We start from the raw sequence: 25,581 nt of genomic DNA on the forward strand, positions 1-25,581 counted from the left end.
CTCTGTAGCTTTATCAGTCTTTCCTGTCATTATTGCTACATCTGCAACATGTCATCCCAGCACTCCAGGCTGAGTGTGTATAGATGTGTGCAGGTATGTGTATCCATCTCCGTATTTGTGTGTATTCAAATATGGAGCCCATTTCTTATGGATACACATGCATATGTGTCTCATTAACGTCTCAGAGCTAGTTTAGGGTGTAGCTGTTGTGTTCCATACTGAGGCGTGTGCTGGAGTTATCAGGCACCCCGCTGAAGCCTGTCTCCTGTAATTACAACCTCTCTGATCTCCTGCCCTGGGTTCTTACAACGCCTGTGGCTCACCCCTTCACCTCTGCGTAAGTGTCAGGGAGCTGAAAAGTGCTTCCTATTCCCAGCTCAGAGTTCCCAGAGTTCTAAGCCTGAACACTGAACAAGATGTGAATGGAATTCTATATTCTGAAACTTCACTTCAGGGTTATCATAGTTTTTTATTAGTTTTGGGATAGTTGACAGAACATGAACAAAGGTTTTTAGAAGAATATCTCAGCTCTGCAGATCCATACAATGCAAGTGAATGGTGACCAGAATTTTGAAGCTCAAATAAGCACATAAATGCAGCATAAAAGTAATCCATAAGACTCCAGTGGTTTAATCCATGTCTTCAGAAGTGATATGATAGGTGCGGGTGAGAAACAGATCAATATTTAACACATTTTTTACTATAAATCTCCACTTTGACCAGCCCTTCCTATGTGTGTTCACAAGAGGACGAGCTCTTCTTCTTCTGTTTTTTTAGCTATTTACATTCTTCGTGCATATCGCCACCTACTGGGCAGGGAGGAGAAATACAAAATGTGATGGATAAAGCAAAGGAAAATAATAAATAAATCATAGTTGCACAACCACCCAGTAGGTGAAAAACAAAAGAAGACTAAGACTTAAAGAAGGACTTAAATATTTTTCTCGCACATACCTATCATGTCACTTCTGAAGACATGGATTAAACCACTGGAGTTGCATGAATTACTTTTATGATGACTTTGTGCTTATTTGGCCTTCAAAGTTCTGGTCACTATTCACTTGCATTGTATGGACCTACAGAGCTGAGATATTCTTCTAAAAATCTTCACTGTGCTCTGCTGAAGAAAGAAAGTCATACACATCTGGGATGGCATGAGGGTGAGTAAATGATGAGAGAATTTACTTTTTGGGTGAACTATCCCTTTAAGATTTTAGATTAAAATAAATGAATGTATAGGGGAAAATGTACAGTAAATCTTAGGTCCTGTAACTGGTCGCCATTTCTTTTAAGTTTCTCATCACCAGTGCTGGGTAGTAACAGATTACATGTAATCTGGATTACTTAATCATATTATGAAAATCAAGTACTTATAATTGGATTGTTACATTTTAAAATACTCATAATCAGTTACAGTTACTTTTTATGCATTACATGATTACATGTTAATTAGGAAATGGCAGTACATTGTTTATAATTTATTAATCATAAAAAGTTTTCTCTTTTTTAAATATTATACATTTTCACTCAATCAATTGCATGTTTTCTTAACTTTCTTAACTCCTGACGAACACATTTGAATTATTATTTGAATTATCACTATGTGTGCAATATAACCACATGTCTCTATTTGTTTGGAAGGATTTTGTCCATCAAATGCCCAAATGCACATCATTTCATATTCACAATGTAATCCATTTAGCACTGTAAACTAGTTTACATTTTTGAAAATGTAAATTAACGCACTTTTGCTTTAGCGATAACTTTGAGGCCGTTTTTGTAACGTCGATTCTCAAATATAACTGGTCTGATCTCTTACCACACATTGTAAAATGGCAAAATTGCATGACTACATCTGTGTAACCCGCCCCGGGAACCTGTCCATATTTCTAGAAATTCCCATAAGAAATGCCTGTTAAACTCAAACATATTGACTCTGGCAAGTTATTGATTTAATGTTCACTTATGTTTGTAATGTTGCAGATGTTACAAACTTGATGTCTCAGTGCAATGTTTAATGCATTTACATTTATGCATTTGGCAGACACTTTTATCCAAAGCAACTTACAGTGCCCTTATTGCAGGGACAATCCCCCTGGAGCAACCTGGAGTTAAGTGCCTTGCTCAAGGACACAGTGGTGGTGGCTGTGGGGATTGAACCAACAACCTTCCACTTACCAGGTCAGTGCTTTAGTCCACTACACCACCACCACTAATGCACTTTTAAACAATGTCATAAGGAGCTGTTTTTTGAGACTCTTTTGTTAGCAATAAAGAATGAAATATATTTATCTGCCTCTTTGTATTTTTATGTCTACATGATACAAAATTATCTTTCTCAAATGCAAGTGACATCAAATAAAAAAGTAATCCAACAGTAATTGGATTACATTACCACCAAAAATGTAATTGCAAGATTACATTACGAATTGCAATTTTTGTCATGTAATTTGTAATCACAATCCCATTACAATTAAGAAGTAATCTACCCAGCACTGCTCATCACTAATACGTTTTTGGTTGATAATGCATTAGTTTTCATTACTTTTACGCCTCTCAACAGTATAACAGTGCTTTCCTCCACCGGAAATGGAGCGGTTTAAAAAAAACGCTCTCCATTACTGCATACTTTGAAAAAAGATGATGTTAGAAAACTGAAAACTGAGTTTTCAAATGAAAACAGATTAGTGTGGACGTAGCCTTAATCACCTTTTTGCTTCCACTAGTTCATTTTAAATGGTCCTGCGGTGTGACAAATTAATGTTTATTAGTACAAAGATCCCAGGTACTTTCTCAATTACTATCAAGTTTATTTTTTAAAGCACATTTAAAACAGCTGAAGTTGACCCAAAGTGCTGCACAGCATAAAATGATAATAAGAAAAGATAATTAGAAAAATAAATAAATAATAATAATAAAAGATGCACATTCACAAAAATACCTCATACCTCAAATACTAACTCAGTTGGTAATTGGTAACAAAAATCACTTTTCATTTAGTTATCATTGTAGATAATAACATTTCGATAAAAAACACATGCCTCATACGGATAAAAGTTTTGTGAAAGCAAGCTTTAAGCCACCAGCCACGATGCACCAGTTTCCTTTTCTTCTTGTCCGTTCTTTCAAATAAAGCTCTGTTCACTGTGATTAGCATCTCTGTAATTTCACTTGGGCTCTCTTGGGAGGATGGAGATGTTTGTTTCCAGTTGTCTGGATGTTTGCTTGGAGATTTTAAAAGAGTTGGAATGATAAAACTTCCCGTCAAACACACTTAAACAAACTCTCTGTGTCTCTAAGGCTTTCAGCACGGGCTGTTGTAGAGTGTTGGAGTCGCCTCAGGAAGCCATTACTGTCATAACCACTTGATGTCAGTTTTACACCATGACTTGGTATTGTTGTGTCCCCTAAATTTGATTTAAAGTGCATGCATTGTTCCTTTATAGACAGAGATAGAGAAGAGTATTAGGGAGAGAAGGAATGGGTGTTACAGATTTAACCCTATCATCTTCATCCTTTAGGCACAAATATCTTATGTATTGATCTTTGCATGTTAGCTTCATGTTCAGCATGAAAAACATTTAACTTCTCCAGACAGCATTGAAGCTAATGTAGGTCACAGGCTTCAGTCTCCGTCCGGTGAAACCTCCATTCTTAACATTCTTCAAACGATAATGCAATTCCAAAAATACTTTTTTTTAGTCTTCCACATTGAAACCGCACGGTGACGCACAGCATCTGGAACTTTTTACTATCAAAGACTTCAGAACTCAAAACAGCCAATGTTTTATTGTCCTGAGATGTTTAAATGCTATACATTTTCACCACTTTGAATGGTTTCAGTTATCACAAACGTCTCACATCCACACGGTCAGCGAGAGTGACAAGGGTAGTTTCCAGTATGGTCTCTGAAGACAAACGGTAAATGATTACTGGATGTGGTTCATCTGTGAGTCACTACGACACATTCCTCAGAAGACACAAACATGTTTTCTGGAGTAAGGGACAGAGAGAGGACAACAAGACACCTTCTCTCTCTGTACAACCTCAGTCTGCATGCGATATTTTAAATCTTTCAAAAGCGCATTTTAAACATTGGTGTCAACAACTGTGACTCAAACTTTGGTGTTAAAATTAATTGTTAAAAGTGGCAATTACTCACATGCACTGTTGCAATCAGGCATTTAGTGCCCAAATCACAATGCAGATCAGGCAATGGTGCAAAAAACACGGCAACAAAATCGCTGCGCAATTTTGATCTTTCGGGGCGATTGTGAGCGCTATATAGCAGAGGATGCATTAAACCGCTGTTATCTGACACACTTTGGCAGGACTTAACAGCATCACACACTACTGCAAAACAGACACCTGAATCATCTCTTTAACATGTCGCAAGTGCGCTTGACTATACCGTGCACCTTGGTATATGACAGGTTATAATGCTCTTCTCCTTCATTCGATCATTATTTGATGAACTACTGCTGATATGATCGATAGAAAATGTACACCAACATCCCTTACAAATAAAATTAATTTTACTGCCTGCTTTCATCTGGTGGTAATAGCACGATGTAAACTGCGGCAGGCAAACCTTATAACAATAAAGCATCCAAAATTTTACAACAATCTTGCCTAAATTTCACAGGGGGCTACTTTTCTCAATTCTTGCCTCTAGTTTTATTCAGATGGAATGATGATGTATACGTTACAGCCTACATTATGGCCCTTCAGTCTCTTGTTTCCCGGCAAGAAGTGATGCAGTCATGAGCTAACAAGAGATTGTTACTGTTGTTCTTGGCAAATACCTTTAACAAACACTAAAAAAGGTAGTTAAAAGGATAGTTCACCTAAAAAATGACATTTCTGTCATCATTACCTAGCACTAACCGTTTCATGATGACAAAATGCATTGAAAATGTTAACAGGGGTCTGGGTAGCTCAGCGAGTAAAGACGCTGACTATCACACCTGGAGTCGCGAGTTCGAATCCAGGGTGTGCTGAGTGACTCCAGCCAGGTCTCCTTAGCAACCAAATTGGCCTGGTTGCTAGGGAGGGTAGAGTCACATGGGGTAACCTCCTCGTGGTCGCTATAATGTGGTTCTCGCTCTCGGCGGGGCGCGTGGTGAGTTGTGCGTGGATGCCGCGGAGAATAGCACGAAGCCTCCACATGCGCTAGGTCTCCGCAGTAATGCACTCAACAAGCCACGTGATAAGATGTGCAGATTGACGGTCTCAGACGCGGAGGAAACTGAGATTCGTCCTCCGCCACCTGGATTGAGGCAAGTCACTACACCACCACGAGGACTTAGAGCGCATTGGGAATTGGGCATTCCAAATTGGGGAGAAAAAGGGGAGGAAAAAAAATAAAAGAAAATGTTAACAGATGAAATACTGAGAGAACCTTGTTGCTAAATCAGGTGTTTTGTATATTGAAAACAGATCATGTGTATATTAAAGAGTTAATAATATATTTAATGTTATGTATATTATCAATATGATAGTATTTATATTATATTGCTATTGCCGTATATATATTATTACATACTTATTAAAATTGTCACAAGGCAGAAAAAATATTTGTCATGCCAATAAAGCACCTTAAAACTGAAACTGAGAGAGACAGAGAGAGAGAGAGAGAGAGAGGCACGATAGCTTACTCGCACAGCTTCTGGAAACACACAAACAACTTTAGATTTGCTTATGTGTATGGATTGGTTTACTAATATGAAGCTACATTTAAAAGAGAATACAAGTATGTGGGAATTCCTGCATTATGAATGTGGAACTTGCAGGAATGATTACAATTGTGCGCAATACCCAACCTGACTAGGTTGCGGGTGGTTATTTAATAAGATGAAATACCATGTGCAAAAGTGGCACCATTTTCTTATAAAGTAAATTTAAATAATTAGTAATGTGATTACTTTTTTGATAAATGAATCAGTAAAGTAATCTGTTTAATTTGTGATTTGTAGTGGATTACTTTGTTGAGTAACATACCCAACATTGATCACAACGAAAGATTTGGAGCAACTGTGCCAGTCTATTTGCCTGTAAAGGTTTGGTAAAGAGCAGATTTACCTCTGTTCCATGTCCAACTCGGATAAAGGCACATACAGGGTAGAAGGCTCCAGTCCCACATGCAAACAGGTGTGTACTGTTATACTGATGCACCAGCTTAATGTAGTTAGCACACTCCGGCTGAGAACGAAAGAAAGAAAAAGCCTTTTAGTGCATGCAATTCAACATTAACATTGCAGATACTGTATGTAACAGGATATCCCTACATCATATATACAGGATGTATAACAGATTTACCTTCTCTCTGCCTTGCATTAAACAGGCCTCCACCTGCTCCTCAGAACCGGCCCAGTGAATCTAAAACAGAAAGGGTTCTGCTAATGTCATTCTGGAATAAATATTTGCTCTCTGTGCTTGGTTGAATATCGTCATTGTTTTCATTTTTGATCTGTGTTTGCATGAACAGAGCAGCATGGCTGCATGTTAAAGTCATTTATTCTTTATTGCATGAGTGTCCATGGATTATAAGAATAGGCTGTTAATGCAAAGGTGAAGTAAATATTTTTATTCACTGATTTTTACCTGGCTTTGTTGTACGTATCGCGGCAGTTTCCAGGTGAAATGAACACTACAGAAATGAGGCACTACAACAACTAAAACTTTTATTCACTTTCACACAAATCACGAGTAAAACGGCATATTATCAGTTTATAAACTCTTGCTTTTCGCCCTGTTCCTCACACAATGCGATCTTATGACATCTAAACACTTTTACTATAGTGCATGACTTATTTGAACGTTTGCATTACATAATCAACTACATTTATGTTGTTTGAATGTGATCAAATTGTGCGGTAGCTTAACTGATAGAGCGTTGCACTTGTGATGTAAAGGAGCGGGGTACGAGTCCTGAAGAGCACGTGAGTCCACACGTGAACCCAAAGTGTCATAGAAGCAGCACAAAATGATGTGGTTGTGTTTTTTCATTTGACATTTGCATTTTCTGACACTATCAGTTAGGTTTAGGTTTAAGGTGTAGGGAGGTCAGCATTGATTTAAAACTCAATAAAGCATTAAGTTTAAGTTCAAGTTTCAAGTTCAAGTTTGTTTTTATTGGCTTCGTTTACATGTACACCAATACACTGATTATTGCAATATTCAGAGTAATTATTATTATAATTAGATTAAGATGTTTACATGATTTGGACAAACACTTCAATCCCGTTTACATGCTACTTGCCAATACTCTGATTATTGCTGAGAAATTTGATGTTTTAATGCTTTTTTATATATATATATATATATATATATATATATATATATATATATATATATATATTACAAAAAACATCTTATTGCAAATATGTATCTTTAAATACAGCTTGGCATAGGAAAAATAAGTCAAGTCAGTTTGTGAGTCTTTTGAAGGATTTATCAAAAGAAGCACTTCATAAGTCATTGTGAATTGGAATACACGTGGCGGATGTTGTTGTGTTTCGTCCGCGAGCACAAACACATTTCAAAGACATGTTTCCTTCCCATTATTTTGCAGTATACGGTATTTTTATCTCCCCAACATTCAATTCAGACTGCTAACGGACATTCACAACTCGGGAAAATACGTTTTCTTTTGCCGTGGGGCCGTAGATGGGGGAGCACCAATGCTGGAAAATGGTGCATAGAACTGCCGTTTCACATGAAACCGAAAAGTAAGTGCAGCCTCTTCTGTTTCGCCATGTTTTTGAACCTGTGTTTGAGTGGAACATGATCCGGCTGCAGCACTGGTGCAGGCACACTTTTGTCAGAGTGGAAGACATGCAATTAAAGCGTTTGCATGCTTGCATAAAGCAATTAAAATAGGAGAACTCCACATATCTTACTGTGATTATCATTACTCTGATTATTATCATAATTGCAATATTCTGTTTACATGATCTACAGTTTAATCGCAGTATTGCCTTAATCGCATTATAAACGCATTATGAGGGTGCATGTAAATGTAGCCATTTTCATGTGTGCAGGGTAACAAGTTACACTGTACAATGAAATTCTTTGTTAGTCCGCCCAATGTGCGGTAAAAATAAATAAAGAAATAAAGAAAAATAATAAAGAAAGAAAAAGTATAAATAACACAATAGAAAATTTAAGAAATATACAACTATTTGCTGCATATATGCACCTATAAACATCATTATATATAGTAAGATTTTGTGCTTTTTCTTTTCTTTTTTAAACATTAACATTAAAAACCTCATCTGTTTGAGAAAATTTAACTCGTTTTTAGCGCCACACAGTGGACATTTCACTTCGGAATTGCCGTCATTGATACTGTAATCAAAACCAGAAATCTTGCTTTTGTGTGATGCTGGATCCACACTGACAGGGGTTACTTTGAAGTCCAATGCTTGGCCAGCTAAAAATAAATAAAAATTACTTAGTGCACCTTGAACTTTGTAATTCATGTTACTTAATGTGTCAGTGAGACATTAGCGCATGTGTTTGCGAACGTACATGAATTTCAGGGGAACAGATGGTTGCAATCCATTTCTGGGTTTTATTTTGTATGCCTGCTGTTAAATAGTTATAAAGTGTGTGTGGTGTTTTTCTGAGGTTTATTTAGCAACAAACGTAGTTTTCTTGTGCAACATACTGTCATGAACGAAACACACAAACACCCACTGACTTGATGCTTGACAGTCATGTTGCACAGATCTGTAAATCTTCTGCGGTCTGGACCTGTTCGACACACATGAACATGCAAACACATCTACCTCTTTGTGAGGGGCAGAGATGCGCTCCAGGTTGAGAGAGTACAGTATGTCTTTTCCTCCAATGATCAGTCTTTCCCGAGTCTCATCTAGTAACATACTGTAGTGCTGTAGTTGCCCCTCTTCACCATGGAATACCCATGTCCTGTTCAGCTCCCATAACTCTGCAAATGAAACACACAAGCTAGATTATATTTTATGAAGAATATGTGAGGAGGGCTTGTACATGCAAAAGTCGCTACCATGATGCTAGGGTGTTGTGGGTGGTCACCAGGACGTTGATACTCAGTTGCTAGGGTGTTGTGGGTGGTTGCCAGGGCACTGCTATAAGGTTGCTAAATTCTTCTGAGTTATTTTGGCACGTTGCTTTGAGGTTGCTAAGGTTTTCTGTTTGGTTTTGGTACATTGTTATGAGGTTAGGGTATTGTGGGTGGTTGCCAGGACATTGATATTCAGTTGCTAGGGTGTTGTGGGTGGTTGCCAGGGAACTGCTATGTGGTTGCTAAGTTGTTCTGAGTGTTTTGGCACATTGCTATGAGGTTGCTAAGGTTTTCTGTTTGGTTTTGGCACATTGTTATGAGATTAGGGTATTGTGGGTGGTTGACAAGATGTCGATATTCAGTTGCTAGGATGATGTGGGTGGTTGCCAAGGCACTGCTATGTGGTTGCTAAGTTGTTCTGAGTGGTTTTGGCACATTGCTATGAGGTTGCTAAGGTTTTCTGTTTGGGTTTGGCACATTGTTATGAGGTTAGGGTATTGTGGGTGGTTGCAAGGATGTTGACATTCAGTTGCTAGGGTGTTGTAGGTGGTTGCCAGGGCATTGCTATGTGGTCTCTGAGGTGGTTTTTGTGGTTTTGGCATGTTGCTATGTGGTTGCTAAGGTTTTCTGTTTTCTTTTGGCACATTGTTATGAGGTTAGGGTATTGTGGGTGGTTGCCAGGACATTGATATTCAGTTGCTAGGGTGTTGTGGGTGGTTGCCAGGGAACTGCTATGTGGTTGCTAAGTTGTTCTGAGTGTTTTGGCACATTGCTATGAGGTTGCTAAGGTTTTCTGTTTGGTTTTGGCACATTGTTATGAGATTAGGGTATTGTGGGTGGTTGCCAGGACATTGATATTCAGTTGCTAGGGTGTTGTAGGTGGTTGCCAGGGCATTGCTATGTGGTCGCTGAGGTGGTTTTTGTGGTTTTGGCATGTTGCTATGTGGTTGCTAAGGTTTTCTGTTTTGTTTTGGCACATTGTTATGAGGTTAGGGTATTGTGGGTGGTTACCAGGACATTGATATTCAGTTACTAGGGTGTTGTTGGTGGTTGCCAGGACATTTATATGTGGTTGCTAAGGTGTTCTGTTTGGTTTTGGCACGTTGCTATGTGATTGCTAAGGTTTTCTGTTTGGTTCTGGCACATTGTTATGAGGTTAAGGTATTGTGGGTGGCTGCCAAGTCAATGATATGCAATTGCTAGGGTGTTGTAGGTGTTTGCCAGAGCATTGCTATGTGGTTGCTAAGGTGTTCTGTGTGGTTTTGGCACATTGTTATGAGGTTAGAGTATTGTGGGTGGTTGCCAGGATGGTGATATTCAGTTGCTAGGGTGTTGTAGGTGGTTGTCAGGGCATTGCTATGTGGTTGCAGAGGTGTCCTGTGTGGGTCCGGCACATTGCTTTGTGGTTGCTAAGGTTTTCTGTTTGGTTATGTCACATTGTACTGAAGTAAGGGTATTGTGTGTGGTTGCCAGGACGTTGATATTCTGTTGCTAGGGTGTTGTATGTAGTTGCCAGTGCATTGCTATGTGGTTGCTAAAGTGTTCTGTGTTGTTTTTGGGGTAGACCTGACCTGCTAAAGAGAGACGGACTTCATGAATTTCTTTACTGATAAAATAGAAATCATCAGAAATAAAATTGGAATTATGCAATGAACTGTCACAGTATCACAGAAAACAGTGTCTCATAATTTTCCTCACGAACAACTTCAATCCTTCGCTGTCATAGGTCATGAAGAGCTAACAAAACTTATCAAAAAATCAAAAGCCACAACATGTATGTTAGATCCAATACCAACTAAGCTCTTAAAAGAGGTATTCCCTGTAATCTCAGAACCTCTTCTTAATATTATTAACTCCTCGCTATCCTTAGGACATGTCCCAAGAAACTTTAAAATGGCAGTTATCAAACTGCTTATTAAGAAGCCACCGCTTGATCCTGGAGAACTGGCTAATTATAGACTGATTTCAAATCTCCCATTTATGTCGAAAATACTAGAAAATGTAGTGTCCCCCCAACTAGCTTCATTTCTACAGAGAAATTGTATATATGAATAATTTCAGTCAGGATTTAGGCCCCATCACTGTACAGAGACTGCACTTATCAGAGTTACAAATGACTTGCTCATCTTATCATCTGATCGCAGCTGCATTTCTCTTCTAGTGTTTTTAGTTCTTAGTGCTGCCTTTGACACCATAGATCACAACATTCTCTTGAATTGGCTTGAGAATTATGTTGGCATTAGTGGAGTTGCATTAGCATGCAAGTTAAGTATGGAGTGCCACAGGGATCAGTTTTAGGGCAACTGCTTTTCTCCTTGTATATGCTTCCCCTGGGAGATTTTATCAGGAATCGTGGAATAAGTTTCCACTGTTATGCTGACGATACCCAACTTTATATTTCTTCTAAACCCGACTAAATTTCACATTTCTCCAAATTAGCAGAGTGTATCAATGAAATCAAAGATTGGATGGCCAGAAATGTCCTTATACTCAATTCAGACAAAACAGAAGTACTAATTATTGGACCAAAAACCTCTAAAAATAAGCTGCTAAAATATTATTTGACTCTCAATGGATGTACTGTTATGTCGTCTTCTACAGCGAAGAATTTAGGTGTTATATTTGATACCAATCTGTCCTTTGAAAATCTAATTTCCATTGTTTGTAGAACATAATTCTTCCACCTCAGAAATATTGCTAAGCTAAGACACCTCAAGACTAGATTATTGTAATGCATTACTGGGAGGATGTCCAGCAAGATCAATAAATAAACTTCAATTGGTTCAAAATGCAGCTGCCAGAGTGCTGGCTAGAACCAAGAAATATAATCATATTAGCCCAATTTTATCGTCGTTACATTGGCTACCTGTTAAATTTCGTATTAATTTGAAAATTCTGTTAACTACATACAAAGCTTTGCATGGTCTAGCTCTGCAGTACTTAAGTGACCTTCTATCACACTATATTCCATCACGTTCATTACGATTACAAAACTCTGGCCTGTTAATAGTTCCTAGAATATCAAAATCCACAAAAGGAGGTAGATCCTTTTCATATTTGTCTCCAAAACTATACCCAACTAAAAATGTCTGTTCAGGATGCAGACACACTCACTCAGTTTAGGTCTAGACTAAAGACTCATCTATTTAGCCAGATATAAACCTCATTTATCCATCAACTCACAATTAGGCTGTTTTAGTTAGGTCTGCCGGAACCTGAAACATCTATCATGATCTATAACTCTGCATAAAACTGAATGGTATCTACACTAATATTATTCTATTTGATTCACATCCCGAGGTTACCAGAGCCGGCCAGATCCAGCTCCGTTCCTGCTTGGTGTCAGACTCAACTGCTATGTGTCGCTGAGTGATGATGACAAACTACAGCTGGTGCCAGCCAGACATCACTTCAGTCTATTACGACGGACTTAAGAGGATGAACTGATGCCAACTCCAACTGTAAGACATCGGATACTTCATATGCCACTGCCTGAACCTTGGACTTAAGGTAGACCTTATGAACCTCACTGAAATGACCTGTCGGTTGAACTGCGATGCACCTCACTGATCTCTGCCTGCATCAACCTTGTTTATTGATGGACTACACTCTTGAAATATAATACATAAGCTATCAGTTACTTGCCAACAAAAGCCTTCATCAGCCAACTAACAAAGGACAATGCATCTACTGTATGTGAACTTCTGCAGTTAATCCAGGATGGACTTCAAAGACATTAGTCATTAATCTCACTGTTCATGCAGAATCATTGTTTAAACACTGGCCCTTAAAACTTATTTGGTTTACTGCACACAAATAAAAATATTGGCATTATATTCATGCTGTTTAGTCAGAGGAGAACTGACCCCCACAGTGAGTCTGGTTTCTCTCAAGGTTATTTTTCTCCATTAACCAACATCTTACGGAGTTTTGTGTTCCTTGCCACAGTCGCCTTTGGCTTGCTCACATGGGTTCTACATACAATTATTATTTAACTATTTAATTATTTATTTTTATAAACAATTTACAATTACACAATGATGATTCCAAGACTTTATAGATATTACAGTTTCATTTTCTGATAAAGCATGATTTCCTGTACAGCTGCTTTGAAATGATGTTGAGAAAAGCGCTATATAAATAAAAATTACTTGACTTGTAGGTGGTTGCCAAGACACTAGTTTTAGTTGCTAAGTTGTTCTGAATGGTTTGTAGTGTGTTACTATGTGGTTGCTAAGGTGTTCTGATTGCTTTGAGCACAATGCTATGTGGTTGCTAAGGTGTTCTGTGTAGTTATGGCACATTGTTATGAGGTTGCTAAGGTGTTGATATTCCGTTGCTAGGGTGTTGTAGGTGGTTGCAAGTATTTTGATATCCAGTTGCTAAGGTGTACGCAATGGTTTTAACAAGTTGCTATGAGGTTGCTAGGGTGTTTGGGTGGTTGCCAATATGTTGATATACAGATGCTTAGGTGTTGTGAGTGTTTTTAAGCATGTTGCTCTGAGGTTGTCAGGGTGTTGTGGGTTGTTGCCAGGAGGTTGATAGTCGGTTGTTAAGGTGTTCTGAGTGTTTTTTATTATATTGCTATGTGGCTGCTATGTTGTCTGGGTAGTTGCACAATGCTATGTGGTTGCTATGGTGTTGTAGTTTGTTTCCAGGACATTGATCTTAGTTGCTAAGGTGTTCTGAGTGGTTTTTACCATGTTGCTATGAGGATGGTAGTTTTGCTAGGGGGTTGCTAGTTATTTCTTTTAGCTCATTATATCATTAGCCAGGTGAAAATTCCAAGTGCTTCATTTGAGGTGTATTCATGTCCATAGCACAAAAGGTGCAGGATGACTTTTTTTTTTTTTTTTTTTGTGGTTCAAAGCTAGTGAAGGTTTATTCTTTGATCTCTTGCATTTCTTTTCACCACACAGTACAGTCAGGGAGCTTGAATAGGATTAGACAGACCAGACATATGCCCTAAATTAGACACATTATGCTGCAGCAGGAAATCGTGGTGTGAGAAATGGGATTATATGATTAATCAAAGTCAGAGTGTCAGTGACTTATGACTGATTTCCACAGTGTGTTTCGATGTGCATTGGGTCGCTCCGAGGGGAGTTGCCCTCATGATTTTCTTGACCTTGTGATTTATTCAGCGTGTGTGTGAGTGTATGAGCCCTCCGGTCATACACACCCAATGACAAAATGTGTTTTTGATTTTTAGATCATTTCTGGTTGCTTTAGAGAAATGGCAGCCTCCCAGCACACACAGATTGCAGATCAATCTATAAATTAATACACACTCAAACACACACACACACACACACACACACACACGATCCCTGCTGAACTGGAGATTTGTCAGGATCACTGGACACATAGTTGCATTCGATTGGAAACATTGTGTTCAAAGAGATATGGAAAGAAAGAAAAAAAGAGAGTAATGATAAAAGTGGCACTTAGAGAGTGGAAGAGCAAAAGCCTGTATGGAAAGGAGATAAGGGAAGCAGACAGACAGATAAGGGATGAAACTGGATAGCTAAAAAAATTATAGCAGGAGGAATCATCTGTCATGAAGACCGTGAAGACAGATATTTACAAGGTCAAAGACAGACTTAGAAAGAGACAGCCTTTGTTCACTTTTAAGAAGTCTGTATTAGCGGTTTTAGTAAAACATATGGAGTGTGTCTTTAATTATGTTTACGAGCCTTGCGGTTAATGGAAGTGCCTTAGGACACTCAAAGAACATGAAAACAAGCAAACACTCACACACAAACACTATTCAAGTTCATTTGGAAGTCAGAATATCTCACCTCACTTTTTCATCTATATCGATGCAATGCGACATAACATATTTGCATTGTGTCATAACTCATGTTGAGATATCCACAGGGTGCCACTATTGCTCTGAATGGAAAACTAGCTTACTACATACTAAATACTGCTCAGCATAGACTGCATTTACTAAAACGAAAATGAACTTTGCCTATCATCAGTTTTACTCAATTATCCCATGTTTACATTAGAGGCAGACCAATATATCGGTTTTAACGATTAATCGGTACCGATAGTTTCTTTTTGGAACTATCGGTTATTGGAATAATGATATGGCGATAGTTTTACATCATTTCATAATTTCAAAATAAGTGTGTTTCCGGATTGTTTTTACTTAAAAGTCCTGCGTTATGCACTAAATCTTCATTTTTTTCTGGTTATTATTAGGATTTTGGTTGAACAAACTGTATTTGGGATTTTATTCATTTTGGACTCTTTGTCTTTGCCTGCCATAGTAAAAAAATAATAAGAATTTTTTTTTGACATTCTATAAATCATTTTTTTTTTTAACTATCGGTCGGTTAATCGGTTATCTGACTTTCCCACCACCTTAGTTATCGTATTGGCAAAACCCACTATCGGTCGACGTCTAGTTCATATTTCTCAATAAATGCATGTAAACAAAGGATCTTAAATTGTTGATTACAATTTAAAAAGTGTCTTGTCAGCTTTACTTAATCCATTTGCGTTGGGACAACATTAATATTTTTTGTTTGGTTAACTAAAACTGGGCAGAAGATTTCAAGTTCTCAGCATGCGTTGCATGGGACTTGACAGGGAGAGTAAACGTTAAAATTAAGTGTTATTTTATCTTGTGTCTGTGCAAGATGAATATAAAGGTGGAGACTTGTTAATGCTTAATGTCGAGGTTTAGAATAATTTCTGTTATGTTGTACACTCAAAAAATAAAAACATTAATTGAACTTAATACAATTAAGGAAAACTTTTCCATGCAATTTAATTCTATATATTTTTTTTAATCAAAAATGAATTTATTTGAATGAATTTGTCAAGTCTTGTTGTATGTACTAGAGTCAGACCGATATATCGGTTTTACAGATTAATCAGTGCTGATTGTTGCTTTTTGGAACTATCACTTATCGGCAAAAATCTATGCTGATTGTTTCCGGTAGTTTATTCGTCATAGTTAGTAAAGACTAAGGAATCTTAAACTATCGGCCGATTAATCGGTTATCAGCCTTTTCCACCACCTTAGTTATCGGTATAGTCAGAATCCACTATCGGTCGACCTCTAGTATGAACTTAAATTCATTTGGTCTCATTTACTAGCTAAAAATGTGTCATTATTTTAATTAAGTTGAGGCAACTAAATGTACTTAAAAAAATAGTTAAACATTTATATTTGTAAGTGTAACAAGCTGTAAGCTTGTAGTCTCAGCGAGGAAAACATCTTGTTGATGAGATTTAAATAATTTTTTTCAACCAGGCATGCCGGGTCCTTAACATCCCACACACAAACCACAATGACAGTGACACTCAATCTTATTTTTGGAAATAGATGCACTCACAATGACACAAAACCCAAAGGGACAACAAACACAACACCACCAGTGCAAATACTGCTATATATTAAGACATTCATTCACAATGTTTACTCATGCGCTTGGTGCACGATGGGAACATCTGGTTATGGCCAACAAAAAAATATTTAAGTTGTCCCAATGCAAATAAATTAAGTGAACTTCAATTTTACAAATTTAAATTGATGGTGCACAATGAAATTAAGTTGTGACAAAAAAATGTAAGAATCGTGTTACATTGGGGGCCTGGGTATCTCAGCGAGTATTGACACTGACTACCACACCTGGAGTCGCGAGTTTGAATCCAGGGTGTGCTAAGTGACTCCAGCCAGGTCTCCTAAGCAACCAAATTGGCTCGGTTGCTAGGGAGGGAAGAGTCACATGGGGTAACCTCCACGTGATCGCTATAATGTGGCTCTCGCTCTCGGTGGGACACGTGGTGAGTTGTGCGTGTATGCCGCGGAGAATAGCGTGAAGTCTCCACACGTGCTATGTCTTCACGGTAACACGCTCAACAAGCCACGTGATAAGATGCGTGGATTGACGGTCTCAGACGTGGAGGCAACTGAGATTCGTCCTCCACCACCTGGATTGAGGCGAGTCACTACGCCACCACAAGGACTTAGAGCGCATTGGGAATTGTGCATTCCAGTGGAGCCACTGTCGATGACTGAATCAAGTTCAGCCAAATATAATTTTATTTTTGAGTGATACTGCGTACTATGGTACTGAGCCCCTAAAGGGTCAAGGTGGTGGGGAAAACATTTGTTGGGTGGGGAAAAAAAATAAGCAAATGCTTTTGCGTTCTCTCGCAAATTATTTCTCCTTCTCTCGCAAAATGTGCGTCATAATGGTAGTCTTCTGCTAACTCTCCTATGTGTTTTCCAGCATAATTCCAGCTTTTGAGTTCAACAAGAAGAGAAACCCAGTGCAATGAAAGAGTGAAGCCCAAAAGACAGTACTTAGGCAATGCACAAATCATTATCTTCAATTTGTGAATGTGTTAAAATAAAGACAACTCAGTCAAAATTGCATTAAATTCAAGTGGTCTAATCGAAATGGAATGCTGTGAAATGTGAACACTTGAACCACATATTGTTATTGTTTTTGTTGTTGTTGTGATGGTGTTTCCCTCTACATTAATACATCAATAAAAATGCTTCATTATGTGTGGTGACTGAAAGTTTTGGGTTTTAAAATAACTGCAATTCGGAACTCACTTTTAAATAATTTGTATTTGTGTTTTGAACAACCCTTTAGTTTGTCCACCATGACTGCTCTCCCTTCGGAGTGCCCTGCGGAGGCATCATGTATGCGGTTTGGTACATGTCAGTGTTGAATGATTGGCTCACTCATAACACAATAGTCGCCATCTGCTGGTGCATGATAAATGACCACATAAACATACCTATTAAAAAAATAGTTGATATTTGAGCATATGATATTCAAATTCCATTAGGCCTGTAGTTTGGGAAAACATGCTAAATATATAAAAACTGCCATTTTTGTAGCACTTTTAAATACGTTGCATTTTTAAAATGCATTAAAATCATATTTATTTATTTATTTATTTAATTTGCATATGCTATATATCAGATTTATGTATGATGCAATGATGCAATACAGAAAGGAGTCACTGTATCTTCTCACTCTTTTCATGTTTACAAGATACAGTTTTCCAAAAAGTAGGCACCGGCACCACTCATCTCGACTTATCTCTCATAAATGCAATAGCTTGCAGAGCATTCAGGTGCGGGAATACATATATGAGAGCACAAGTTTTGCTAGAGAATGCAAAATAATTTGCGACAGAATGCATAGTTTATCGGGGGAACGCAAAGTTTTGTGAGAGAACACAAAAGCATTTGCTTATTTTTTTCCCATGCTACAATTTTTTTTCCTCACCACCTTGACCCTTTAGGAGCTCCTTACTATGGTTTAAAAATAGAATGTAAAAAAAAATAGAATAGCCATTTTTCGATGATAAACGTTGCAAACAGTTGTTTGCTACATTGTTGCCACTTGACCGTCTCACATTGTATGTGAGTGGTGTCAAGTTATCATCCAAGAAATAACTATTTATTTGGCATTTTTAATTAAATTTTATGTCTATGTGTAACTTGACAGTGTGCTTAAAGGCTTTAGGTAATTCTGGTACATTCATCACATTGGAAATTGTGGGATACAGTATTTCACACAGTATTCTCTTTATCTCATGAGTATTCATATGTATTTTTTTCCTCCCCTTTTCTCCCCAATTTGGAATGCCCAATTCCCAATGCGCTCTAAGTCCTCGTGGTGGCGTAGTGACTCGCCTCAATCCGGGTGGCGGAGGACGAATCTCAGTTGCCTCTGCGTCTGCGACCGTCAGTCTGTGCATCTTATCATGTGGCTTGTTGAGCGTGTTACCGTGGAGACGTAGCGCGTGTGGAGGCTCATGCTATTCTCCGGGCATCCACGCACAACTCACCACACGCCCCACTGAGAGCGAGAACCACACATTACAGTGACCACGAGGAGGTTACCCCATGTGACTCTACCCTCCCTAGCAACCTGGCCAACTGGTTGCTTAGGAGACCTGGCTGGAGTCACTCAGCATGCCCTGGATTTGAACTCGTGACTCCAGGTGTGATAGTCAGTGTCTTTACTCGCTGAGCTACCCAGGCCCCCATTCATATGTATTTTTAAGGAAAGTGCGGTTAAAGCACACGTACATTTGCTTATGTTTACGTAGACACCGAACCGTACAATGTTGACATATTGACAGCATCTAAAACGTAAATCATTTTACGTATGAACTTTAGAGACATACGTTTTTACAAATGCTTATTGAATGCAAGAATACTGAATTATTATTATTATTATTTTTATTGTATTTATAATCAGTGAGATCAATTAAATGTTCAGTGTCATCACGTTTATTTATTGCAGTTGATGCCTTTATATAATTTGACATAGTTTTATTCTGTTCTATGTGATTTCTGGTGATGCATTCAGCTCATTTTAAATTATTTATCACTTTAACCAAGACTAAACTTTAAAATGTTAAAATTAAGAAAAATTCTGTAGTCGTTTAATCATTACTTAATCACTACATTTTCATTTTGTTTGCTGTGGAACACATACTGTAAATATAATAGTGTATTGTAACTAAAATTATTGTCACTGTACATTTATCTGTCTGATATGTTTTCATATTGTTAAAAACTATACATATATTATATATATATATATATATATATATATATATATATATATATATATATATATATATATATACATACATATATATATATACATACATACATACATACATACATATATATATATATATATATATATATATATAGAATACAAAGGGTTTTGTGTATATTTCTACATTTCTAAAGCTGTAAATATGTAAAAATGTTTGGTTTTAGATGCTGTTAATATGTCCATATTGTATGTTTTAGTCTATATCCAAACATATACAAAATGTATGTGTAAATGTTATGTTGGAATACCTATGAATAATAATGAGATCAAGATGTTTATTGCAAACTGTGCACAGTATATATCCTACAGTATATACTGTACTGCAGGAATAGCAAAGTTAGCAGTTTTTTGGAAGATTTTAAAAATTACAATCACTTCACTTTTTAACAGGTCAATCTAACCACCTTCTGCAACGTCTGGTTCCCATGTGGCGAACTAGAAGAACCAGGATAAAGAAGAATAGTGAAAGAATCTGGATGACAGCATTGCATGCCTTCAGGTACAATCTTGAGTATCCTGTCAATAAATATGTACTACAAAATAACAAACAGATTGGAAGTCTCTGAAGCATGCATGAGACATTTCATATTCATTCAGTCTGATTAATCCAAGGTCTCTGCCCTATTGATGTTTATTTGACATGTCATTTGCTTTGACATGTTTTATGTATAGTAAGTTCAATATATGAAATACGCATCAATTCCCCTGGGCCTCTCCTCCCTTTACTTTCGTAATGAACGTCTTTCTCATTTTAAATCTATTCATTTGACCTTTTGCTTGTGGTTTCAAAGAAACTACAGTAATTTAAGACAGACAGATTACATAGGCTTGACTCATGATGGCACTGGCCTCTGTATTTGATGGTTCCATGGGTTCATCCTATCTTTTTAAATTATTTATTTAATCTACAAAATGTATACAAAGAGACCCTAGGTCTTGAACAAACAGCAAATTGCAAATGTCCCAACACAAGCCAAGAAAATAATCCTGAACTCCCCTCGAGGCAAGAGCATTTTAACCCTTCACCAAAAATGCTCTTCACCATTATTAACTCTGACCCGACGCTGACCTGTCAAGGGTCGTACCATTAGGCTTTTGCAGGGAGGAAATAGGGATGAATATCTAACCAACAGATTTCATAAAAACATGAGCACTTGTAATTAACATTGTCCACTAAAGAAAGCATATTACTTGTTATGCTACGATCACTATTAAGTCAAGCATCAGTATTACTATTGCTTATACTTAGAGTTAGGAATAGTTATTGATCGATATGTTTTTGTTTTTTTTAATGGCCAATGTCGATATATATATATATATATATATATATATATATATATATATATATATATATATATATATATATATATATATATATATATCTTGTTTTGAAATCTGTCTGTTCGTGCTCATATGTATTTATACATCCCACAACATGCATCATTGCCTCGCCCACTGGTGCTCAGTTCGTAATGTAAACAGAAAGAGAGAGAGCAGGACAGACAGGCTAGTGTGGCCAACTATTCCTGAACACCAAAGAGGACCCATCTGGACAATTTTGAATTATTTTTGTATATATATTCATGCACTAGACAGACATCTTTGACTGTTGTCATGTATTTTGCGCCACTTTTAAAGATGCGTTGTCAAGTTACAACTCAGAAAAGGAGATTCATTCAGCTGCAGCCTCTTGCTGTTTTGAGAACAAACTCATCCAGGACGTGTTCTTGCACCCATCTGTGCTATTTTTAATTGTTGGTGTATGTAAACATGCACTAGATGGACGTCGCTGACCGTTGATGTTTTTGGCGATGTGCGCCTCAGTGTGCCTATGTGTGTGCATCATTTCACCTTGTTTTGGACTATGGCCCTGTCCCAAACGGCACCCTCCATCCTTGCGGTCTTCCTTTGAGTACAGACTTTGGTGACGTTAGCGAGTGCAGACTGACGGGGCACTAGTCAGCAAGTCCATGAGGGGGCATGGGTTATAAAAGTGTGCATTTGGGATAGACTTCAAGACTTCAGTCAAATGATGCATTTTTTTTACATTATGTTTTTATACAGTATACATGGAGTTTTATATATTATTATTTGAAAAAGTCATGGCATTGATAGATAGGGTAAAGGAACACACTTTAAACTCACTACCGAATATTTGTTTTTATTTAATAATTCCAAGCAACACACTGATAATAAAGCATTAGAAAATCTGATCAAGAACCTCAGAAAAACAAAGCACACATACAACTACAGCAACAAAACCTCCCCGTTTAAAGTTTTTAGAGAACAAATAATCACGATTCAGACACATTGATGGTTACAGGCAGGTGCTTAGAACACAGTAAAATGTATAGAAAGAACATACCGCCATATGTTCGCAAAAATAGTTATAAAATACACACAGCCACACTTCTGCATGTATAAAAATCACTGTTAGACTGAATGTTGCTACATCAATGAATATAAGCAATCTTACAAGCTACAGCCATGTGCATTAATTTATTCTCTCCTGTCTTGATATTTTAGAGACTCACAATAGTTCTAAAATCCTCTTTGAAATAACAGTAGCAAAGTTCTGAACCAGTTCTACACATCAGACTTAAAAGCGATAGTATATACACATGATAAGCAAGTGATCCGTCGTTGACAATCAGTAAGATAAAAATACATTTTTAATCCGTGATTGATCATCGCCTCATACGCCATGTTTTTTCCTCAGGCTCGGAAACTCCAGTCCACTGTGATTGGTCGAGAGGATCAGTAGCGGCGACTGTTGGGTAATAGTCTGCTGAAGGGCGCATTGAGGGTGCAAAGGGGGCGCTCGGGGCACCCTACGGTCTTGTGGACTTTGCGGGAATGCGCAAATGAAGGCCACGAGACCGCAAGTCCACATCAAGAGTGCCATTTGGGACAGGGCCTATGTGTGTGTGTGTTTTTCGGCTCATATCAGCATGGATTGCTTGTGAACCAGTCATAATACTTTTCAAGCGTCGCAAAGGAACTGTTATTGAAGGAATGGGTAGTTAAAAACATTATTGTACCCGATCGCAAAACTGTAAGTAACCACATTCATTCATGAATATTTTAAATGTCATGACTGTTTGATAGTTTATGGTGTTGAGTGATAACAGCTGTGCTTGAGATGAACAGTTTAATATATTTGGATGCAATGTGTTGGATGTGTGTTATGTGTAAACCCTGAAATGTAGTTTTATAATGTTGTGGAGCTTGTTCATTTTCTTCCACTTGAGTTTCAAAAATGGCTGATTTCAAGGGGCTGCACGATGTTAGTCAATCAGAACAGTGGGCGTTTACGTTTGTCTGATATTCAAATACTTTTTTGTTTCAAATCAAAGTTTGGATTGTTGTGATTCACCTTGGAGCTCGCTGGTTTGATTCATGTCTTACAACTCTTTCATAAAGGATTTATAAAATCCCAATGGAGTAAATGAATGGGATAAGCCTTTCCGGAACCAAGACTGGCACTGTTGCGCTCTACTGGTGCACTTTTGCTTGGAGGGCAGGAAGTGACTTCATTTATTCACAGGAAACATTGTCAATCCCTTTTTCATATATTTTATCCAGAGTGAAAACTTGTTATTGAAAGGGAAATGACCCAAAACCCTTTCTAATCCAAATCCCCATGTGCCGAGCAGGCCGTACTCGCTGTATTTCCCCGTAAGACAAACTAAAGACCTCTTTCCTCATCCGAAGTCATCTGAAACTTAGACGGGGTGAGCAGGACTACAGACGTGTCTGTTCTCCCTAAAGAGGGCTTGAGAGGGTGGAATTTTCCAGATTTAAAGAGGGAAGATAGGCTGATTGTGGAAATGGACATGTACTCCCTTCGCTGAGGGGCTATCAGCTATCAGAGATAGGGAAGTGCTTGTATCCTTCTTTCATCTGTCACTATGAGTTTTCTACGTATTTTGTCTAACAGGAAAGGTCAATGTGTAGACCTTCTGATGGTCAAACTTTGCATAAATCCTGTTATTATATCCTAGTAGTATAACGTGAGCTTGTCTATATGAACAAGTCCTATTTTAGACACGGAGGCACAAAGCCAGAGCTAATTACTATTAAAAAAATATGGGCTGATAGTTGGAGACTGTTCTCATTGTGAGCTGAGAAGACTGAAGGACTCTGTTTAAGGCCGCATGTTGACTGTGTTAACCTCCTAACCCTAGTAATTATCATAAGGGTTATCCTGTATTTGGGAATATGATCTTTGCCTTCTTCCAGACAGACTGAATGTTGTGTTATATACCCTTCACTGGCAACGTTTTAATGGTATTAGTGCATTCATTATTAATAGCTAAAAGAAAACAAACACACATTGAAAATAAGCATCCAAGGTCAATGAGCAATCGAAATGCTGCCCTCTATTATAATAAATCAATACACATTGATTGGCACATTGATGTTTTGAATCCTAAACAGTAGACTCCACAAGATTCTTTTCCGCAAAAGGAGGAATGAAACTGTCCAGGTCACGTTTTGCCGCAAAATAAAAACAAAACAAAAAGAGTTGGTAATCAGAATACAGTTACATTCAAAAAGCATTTTGGTTAATGTAGAGATTACTTTGCATTTTATTGTCATTTGATTAATTCAATATTTAGACAATTCAGTTGGAAAACATTTATCCATATAAATGATGCGATCCGTGGAGCGTAATGTGTTACAATCATACGAGCGCTTTCATACTGTTCTGAGTGAAAAGGTGGATATGACCTCATTGAGTAACTTTCCCTTGGGAGCTTAATAAAGGAGCTACATCGTGTTTCTACAGCTTAAAAAAAAAACAGTTAGAAACGCTCATGATGAAACATAAATCCAATAAATACACGATTATATACCTTATCATTGTTTTTATGCAGTTAGGTTATTTTTTTACAAGAAATGCTAACCAATGTAGCCTTTACCATCGTAAAGAAAGCTATAAATATTATATTTTCTGCCTCATTCTATGAACAGAATCCACATACGATCAGAAAAGGATGTGATTGTGTAAACTCTGTGGGGTTTTGAAGTAAGTTTGGAGCAGCAGAAATAGTTCATCTTGTGTAAATTGTCATGTAAACATTTAGCTTTATGCTAAGCTAAAATGCTATTTTTTACCTTTACATGCATCTGTTACCAGGAGCGATTATATTTTATATCGAATTCTATGAAGAAAATGCACATACGAGCATAACTTTTTTTTCTCTAGTAAGACCTTTGATATTAGAGCAAAGATGAACTGCAAAAATGTTATCCTTAATGAGAATTTAAATATAGTTTTTTTTTTTTTTTAAACGATCAATTTACGTTAAGTAGCAAAACTGCATACGATTTTTTTTTATATATATATATATATATATATATATATATATATATATATATGTGTATTTTTTATATATTTATTTACTTGTTTATAGTCAAAACAAGCAAAACAATTTGCCAGTGCTGAAGAAGTAATCCAAAATATGTATATATACAGTATATATATATATATACACACACACACACACACGCAGATGCACAGGTAGCTGTAATAACCTGCTGGCATTATACAGGATACCTGTTTTGTTTTCGTTAAAACTGTAGTTATATTTTGATGATTCTGTTTTTTTCTCGCGGACCCGCCGGTGAGCCCATCTGAGCTTGAAGGGTTAAATGTACTTTTAGTGCATTTTTGGGGATTTTTCTATGTTAGTGGTTGCTAAGGTGTTCAGAATGTGTTTAGTGCATTGCTATAGATTTCTGGGTCATTGTTAGGGCTTTCTATGTTGTTGCTAAGGTGTTCTGGGTGCTTTCTATCCACGTGTCCCTCCTTTAAAGTAAGTTTCTGGAATTTTGTTTTAGCGTTTTACTGTCCACCAGGCAAAAATCGTAGGGGTTTGTTGAACTCTCCAACCTGAAGTATGAGAA

At 37.4% G+C, this 25,581-nt stretch overlaps 1 protein-coding gene across 1 annotated transcript in view; it reads right to left on the bottom strand.

Annotated features, from left to right (window-relative positions):
* sema3e (sema domain, immunoglobulin domain (Ig), short basic domain, secreted, (semaphorin) 3E) overlaps positions 1–25,581 on the bottom strand; it is a 79,756-nt gene that overhangs the window by 36,536 nt on the left and 17,639 nt on the right. The window contains exons 2-4 of the mRNA XM_051724610.1: positions 8,793–8,953; positions 6,319–6,378; positions 6,082–6,201 (exon numbers count right to left, since the gene is read on the bottom strand). Coding sequence (XP_051580570.1) covers positions 6,082–6,201; positions 6,319–6,378; positions 8,793–8,953 — 341 coding nt within the window. The remainder of the gene's footprint in view (positions 1–6,081; positions 6,202–6,318; positions 6,379–8,792; positions 8,954–25,581) is intronic.

This window comes from Myxocyprinus asiaticus, chromosome 18 (assembly GCF_019703515.2).
Source record: "Myxocyprinus asiaticus isolate MX2 ecotype Aquarium Trade chromosome 18, UBuf_Myxa_2, whole genome shotgun sequence".
Classification (NCBI taxonomy): Eukaryota; Metazoa; Chordata; class Actinopteri; order Cypriniformes; family Catostomidae; genus Myxocyprinus; species Myxocyprinus asiaticus.